We start from the raw sequence: 7289 nt of genomic DNA on the forward strand, positions 1-7289 counted from the left end.
AGACCGTCTTTTGCAGTGCGACGATGAGGTGTCCATGAGGTGTCCATTTCGTCGGGCGTGTCCACTGGTGTCCGAAGGATAATCGGGTTGCCACCAATGCCTTCATCTTGGCCTTCGAGGGTGATACATTGCACGAGGTGGTCAAGATGATGGTCTACTGTTGAGACGTAAAGCCCTATATCTCTCCTCCTATGTGGTGCTTTAAGTGCTGGAAGTTCGGCCATATGTCTTTCCGCTGTACTTTCAGCGTCACGTGCCGAGATTGCAGATGCCCATCACATCTCAATACTCCATGTGCCCCGCCTCCCATCTGTGTCAACTGCAGAGGGCATCATTGGCCTTGCTTGCTTGCTTGACTGTAGGATTCTCCAGAAAGAAAGGAAAACCATGTTGTACAAGACCCTGGGCCGACTGACCTATACTGAGGCTAAGAGAAAATTTGAGCGACTGCATCCTGTATGTATGACATCGTCTTACGCCGCCGCTACAACAGTTCTGGCACCATCAACTCCGCCAATCCAGGTCACCTCTCAGAGCCAGAAGATTACACCTGCCCACTTGATGGTGGGGGGCACTTCCCTCCCTATTGCTCCTGCACCACCTACTTCGCGAGCAACACACCCTCCCCAACCATCGGGGATTTCAGTCCACATTTCTAAGCCAGAGAAGTGTAAGGCTTCTTCGGCTCCTCTCCCTAGGAAGGGGTCTATTAGGTCACTCGCTTTCCAAGTTTCTGCTAGGGGGAAAGGTGACACCTGCCAGTGTCTGAAGAGCCCAAAAGCAGCTGGTCGTAGGGCTTCATCCTCATCCTCAGTCCCGGAGACTGGATCAGTGAAGTCCTCCCAGCCAGGGAAACCCAAGGAGCAATGAGAGAAATCAAAAGAGAAAACCCCCTAAGACCAAGGAAATTGCGGTGGCACTCATACCACCACTGCCTACAAGCTCTGCGGCTGGGGATGGGATGATTATTTTGGTGTCTGGTGAGGGCCTAGATCTTGCCAGACCCTCAGACACAATGGACATAGATTGCTCAGGCAATAAATCAGTGGCAGCAGGTGACTCTCAGGCGTAAACTGCCTCATTCAATGTTCCATGCCTTCCCAGTCTCACGATGTCATCCTCCAGTGGAATTGCGGCGGTTTTTTCCACCACCTGGCTGAGCTATGGCAGCTGTTAAGCTTTACACCTGCTTTCTGCATTGCCCTCCAGGAAACCTTGTTCCCAGCAATGCAAACCCCTTCCCTCCATGGCTATAAGATATAATACAGGAACTGTAACGACTATAATAGTGTGTCAGGTGGAGTTTGCATTTATGTAAACTTGGTCTGTAGTGAACATGTGCCCTCAAACCCCTCTTGAAGCTGTGGCTGTCAGAATAAGGACGATACAGGAAATAACTGTCTGCAGTGTATATCTTCCTCCAGATGGTGCAGTACCCCTGAATGTATTAGCTGCACTGATCGATTAGCTCCCTAAACTTTTCCTAGTTCTGGGAGAGATTAATGCCCACAACCCCTCGTGGGGTGGTCCCATGCTTACTGGCCGAGGCAGCGATGTCGAAACTTTGTCACAATTCAGCCTCTGCCTCTTTAATAATGGGGCCGCCACACACTTCATTGTGGCTCATGGTAGTTACTTGGGCATTGATTTATCAATTTGCAGTCCAGGACTTTCTCATCTATCCACTGGAGAGCACATGTCAGCCTGTGTGGTAGTGACCACTTCCCCATCTTTCTGTCACTGCCCCAGTGTCAGGCACACGGAAGCCTGCCCAGATGGGCTTTGAACAAGGCTGGCTAAGAACTTTCACCGCTGCTGTCACCACTGAATCTCCCCCACACGGTAACAATGATGTGATGGTTGAGCAGGTGACTAGTACAATTGTTTCTGAGGCAGAAAACGTGATCCCTTGCTCTTTAGGGTGCCAGAGGTGTAAGGCAGTCCCTTGGTGGTCACCAGAAGTTGCTGAAGCAATTATAGAGTGTCGGCAAGCTCTACAGTGGCACCCTTTCCTGGAGCACCTCATAGGCTTTAAACGGCTCCGTGCCCGTGTTCGCTACCTTATCAACAATGGAAAGAGGAGTGTTGGGAGAGATACATCTCCACCATTGGATGCCACCTGTCACCTTCCCAAGTCTGGGCAAAGATCAAACGTCTTCTTGGGTATCAGGCCCCAACAGCTGTTGCTGGTGTTACCATAAATGGCGGGTTGTGTACCGACACAAATGCAATTGCCGAGCACTTTGCTTGAGCCTCTGCGTCAGAGAATTATCCCCCCAGCGTTTCACACACTCAAATGGCGGCTGGAAGGGAACGTCCTCTCATTCGCTACACGCTGCAGTGAATCCTGTAACGCCACATTTACAGAGTGGGAGCTCCTCAGTGCCCTTGCACATTGCCCTGACACAGCTCCTGGGCCTGATAGCATCCACAGCCAGATCATTAAACATCTCTCATCTGACTACAAGAGACATCTTCTCGTCATCTTCAACCGGCTCTGGTGCGATGGCATGTTTCCATCACAATGGTGGGGGAGCACCGTCATTCTGGTGCTCGTCGTTGTTGTTGTTGTTGCTACTGTTGCTGTGGTTGTTGTGGTCTTCAGTCCTGAGACTGGTTTGATGCAGCCCTCCATGCTACTCTATCCTGTGCAAGCTTTTTCATCTCCCAGTACCTACTGCAACCTACATCCTTTTGAATCTGCTTAGTGTATTCATCTCTTGGTCTCCCTCTACGATTTTTACCCTCCACGCTGCCTTCCAATACTAAATTGGTGATCCCTTGATGCCTCAGAACATGTCCTACCAACCGATCGCTTCTTGTAGTCAAGTTGTGCCACAAACTCCTCTTCTCCCTAATTCTATTCAGTACCTCCTCATTAGTTATGCGATCTACCCATCGAATCTTCAGCATTCTTCTGTAGCACCACATTTCAAAAGCTTCTATTCTCTTCTTGTCCAAACTATTTAACATCCACGTTTCATTTCCATACGTGGCTGCACTCCATACAAATACTTTCAGAAACGGCTTGCTGACACTTAAGTCTATACTCGACGTTAACAAATTCCTCTTCTTTAGAAACGCTTTCCTTGCCATTGCCAGTCTACATTTTATATCCTCTCTGCTTCAACCATAATCAGTTATTTTGCTTCCCAAATAGCAAAACTCCTTTACTACTTTAAGTGTCTCATTTCCTAATCTAATTCCCTCAGCATCACCTGATTTAATTCGACTACATTCCATTATCCTCGTTTTGCTTTTGTGAATGTTGTGCTCAAACCTGGTAAAAACCCGCTTGATGTGGATAGCTAGCAGCCTGTCAGCCTCACCAACGTTCTCCGTAAGCTGCTGTAACATATCGTATGTCGGCTGTTGGGTTGGATCCTCAAGTCACGTGGCGTGCTGGCTCTGTCAGGGCGACCTCCGCCAGGTTTGCTCTGCCACTGATAATCTTGTGTCCATCAAGTATGCATCCGAACAGCCTTTTCAGACGGCAACACCTTATTGCCGTCTTTTTTGACTTACGTGAAGCATACAACACGATTTGGCGACATCACATCCTTGCCACATTGTATGAGTGAGGTCTCCTGGGACCACTCCCGATTTTTATCCAAAACTTCCTGTTGCTCCATACTTTCCGTGACCAAGTTGGTGCCTCCCATAGTTCCATCCATATCCAGGAGAATGGAGACCCACAGGGCTCTGTATTGAGTCTCTATTTTTAGTGGCCATTAACGGTCTAGCGGCAGCTGTCGGACCCTCTATCTCACCTTCTCTGTATGTAGATGACTTCTGCATTTTGTACTGCAGTTCCAGTACTGTTGTTGCTGAGCGGCGCCTCCAAGGAGCCATTTACAAGGCGCATTCGTGGCTCTAGCCCACAGCTTCCAGTTTTCAGCCTCAAAGTCATGTCATGCACTATTGTCGATATCGTACTGTTCATCCTGAACCTGCACTGTACCTTAATGGCGATCCACTCACTGTAGTGGAGACATATCAATTCCTAGGACTGGTTTTCTATGCTCGATTGACTTGGCTCCCTCATCTTTCTCAGCAGTGTTTGCAGCACCTCAATGTCCTCCGTTGCTTGAGCGACACCAATTAGGGTGCAGACCACTGTACGCTGCTGCAGCTCTACAGAGCCCTTGTCCAATCCTGAACTGACTATGGGAGTGTGGTTTATGGTTTGGCTGCACCTGCAGCACTGCATTTACTCGACCCTGTGCACCACTGTGGAGTTCCATCAGTGACAGGAGCTTTTAGGATGAGTCCAGTGACCAGCGTACTGATGCAGGCTGGTGTCCCTCCACTGCAGATCAGACGTGCGCAGCTGCTCGCCAGTTATGCAGCACACATTCATAGTTCCCCTGAGCATCCGAATTACCGTCTCCTTTTCCTGCCCGCGGCAGTCCGTCTCCCGCATCATTGGCCCAGAACGGGGCTAATGATTGCGGTTAGCATGCGGTCCCTTCTCTCCAAACTGGAGTCCTTTCCTTTACCACCTCTACTTGCGGTCCGTTCACGTACGCCTCCATGGTGTATGCCTCGGCCGCAACTTTGTCTGGACCTTTTGAATGGCCCTAAGGACTCCATTAACCCTGCCGCTCTCCGCTGTCACTTCCTCTTGATTCTTGACATGTTCCAGGGCTCTGAAGATGATTACATCGACGGCATGACTCAATGGCTGATGGTCACGTAGGCTTCACATATGTTCATGTAGGACATATTGAGCAGCACTCCTTGCCATTTTTGTGCAGTGTTTTCGCTGCAGAGCTGGCGGCCATATCTCGTGGTCTTGAGTACATCCGCTCATGCCCTGGCAAGTCATTTCTCCTGTGTACTGACTCATTGAGCAGCCTACAAGCTATCTACCAGTGCTTCCCTCGCCACCCTCTGGTAGCGTCCATTCAGGAGTCCATCTATGCCTTGGGACAGTCCTGCTGTTCTGTGGTGTTTGTGTGGACCTCAGGACACGTCGGAATCTCTGACAACAAACTTACCGCAGGCTGACCAAACAGGTGACACGGAAACAGCTTCTGGAGATAGGCATCTCCGAAGCTGGCCTGTGTTCTGTCTTACACTGCAGGGTTTTCCGGCTTTGGGAGATGGCTAACTCATGGTTACCTACTCCATCATGAGGACCCACCTCAGTGTCATTGTGGCTCCCAAATGACAGTCGTCCACCTCTTGCTGGACTGCCCACTTTTAGTCACTTTGCGGCACTCTTCTAACTTTCAGAGCACCCTGCCTTCGGTGTTGGGTGACAGTGCCTCCACAGCAGCTTTGGTTTTACATTTTGTCCGCGAGAGTGGGTTTTATACTTCTATGTAGGTTTTAGTGCATGTCCTTTGTCCCTCTGTGTCCTCCACCCTAGTGCTTTTAGAGTGGAGGTTTTAATGTGTTGCATAGTGGTTGGCTTTCCCTTTTTATTCACGTGGTTGGCCAGTCACTGTAATCTGCTATAATGTTTTACTCTCTTCTGTTTCTAGCGTCTCTCCATTGTTTTCTTGTCCCCTTTTGTTCCTTTTAGCGTTTGTTGCCGTCCCTTTGTTGTTGTGGCTTTTCCTTTCTTTCCGTTCTGTGTTATATGTTTCGTCCATTTTATTCTCACTCTTGTGGCTTTGTTTTATTAAGAACAGGGGACCGATAACTTCGTAGTTTGGTCCCTTCTCTCACCTTTAAACAAACCGACCAAACAACCATTGTAAAGTGACAAACTGCAACAAGCATACTGGTTATCAGACATTCCTGGCTCATCCGTACTGAAAGAAATTGCTCCATTTTGGAAAACAGATGAACATAAGTCAGTAATATACACCACTTGTTGCTGCATTCTATTCAGAGTCAAGGGGGAAACTGTGTCGGTGATGACAAACTTGGAGTTAAAATTTTATTCGTGTTTCCGAACACTTTCACAATGTATGTGTAACTCAATAACATATTATTTTTAAAAACAAAGATGAGGTGACTTACCGGACGAAAGCGCTGGCAGGTCGATAGACACACAAACAAACACATACATACACACAAAATTTCCATATATTATAGTCAATAACATATTACACATATGGAAAATCCAGGAAGGAATTTAAATATGTTTGAGAAAATTCACTACTTACTGAATGGAAGAGCTGTTGCACTGCATGCAGGAATCCAAATGGACAATTATTAGGCAATATTTTGTACTACAAACACTCCAGAACTACCACCCCCACCACCCTTTTCTTCTAAATGCGTTACTCATCTTAATTATTTTTATTCTGCACTACTACTTACGCGCGACTGGGAGCTGCTCTAGTGAATGAACTAAATTCTCTAATGTATAAATCTTTGTTTCAGAAAGTGTTTCCTACATTCTTATGCCTTATTTAAAAAGACAGTAACTCAAATGGAACTTAGGGAGAAAAAATTAATTTCTCAGTGTCAAATAAGAAAACTCATTTTCACTCAATGTTTTGTTCCTTCACAGAAGTTTCCTGTCTTGTAGCTTGGTGGGTCCTTATGACATTAACAAGTTGAAATACTTTTTTTCACTTATATATTGTCTTGTGGCCTCCTTTTGAAGTCTCAAGAATTTTTTTTAATTTTCAGGACAAGGCCGAAGCCAATTTTGCGCAGGATGTAGAACGTCTCATGTTAACTTGCACCAAGAAGCTCAAAAAGTTAGGTGTCCAACAGTAACACCATTTGAACAATGTCATGGTTACTTCTTATTTCTTTTAAGAATTATCTGTCCTGTAATTACCTATTATTTGTATTGTTAATACTATGCATGTTAGAAAGTGTCATGTGTATATATGGAGTATTACTGCACTCTCAAAATATAAATAAATATATGCTACTTTAAAACAAGTTTTTAATGCTTTCTACGTCCTTGAGATGTAAATACATATTACTCCCTAACTACTGCAGTGATAAAAGAGAAACAAATGAGTTCTGTGTAAAAAGGAAAAGTCACTGGAGAAAAGCATAAAATTAAAAGGAGACCAAATGATTGGCAGTAATTATCTTCAGGTGTTAACATTCTCAGGACTGCCAATACACACAAATGAAAGAAGGAAAAACTAATATTAGCTTTTTGAACTTTAGCTCCTTTCTGAAAAAGCAGAGAGGGATTGATAGGGCACGATTAGACAGATGTGGTGTCTGAATTCTTACACCTATGTGCTAATACAATTACTCTGTAATGACATTCATTTTTAATAATGATGAATTTGGATGAACTGAAATTCACAACCAAAATGCTGTATTAGAATTAAAAATGTTTCATGTAGTTAAAATACGGAAAA

General features: G+C 45.9%; 1 protein-coding gene across 2 annotated transcripts in view; it reads left to right on the forward strand.

Moving 5' to 3' along the window:
- Window positions 1–6852, forward strand: part of LOC126416356 (baculoviral IAP repeat-containing protein 5.2-B) — a 51631-nt gene extending 44779 nt beyond the window's left edge. For both annotated transcript variants that reach the window (XM_050084036.1, XM_050084037.1), the window contains exon 5: window positions 6592–6852. In XM_050084036.1, coding sequence (XP_049939993.1) covers window positions 6592–6681 — 90 coding nt within the window. In that variant the 3' untranslated portion in view covers window positions 6682–6852. The remainder of the gene's footprint in view (window positions 1–6591) is intronic.
- Window positions 6853–7289: the final 437 nt, after the last annotated feature.

Source organism: Schistocerca serialis, chromosome 8, assembly GCF_023864345.2.
Source record: "Schistocerca serialis cubense isolate TAMUIC-IGC-003099 chromosome 8, iqSchSeri2.2, whole genome shotgun sequence".
Lineage (NCBI taxonomy): Eukaryota > Metazoa > Arthropoda > Insecta > Orthoptera > Acrididae > Schistocerca > Schistocerca serialis.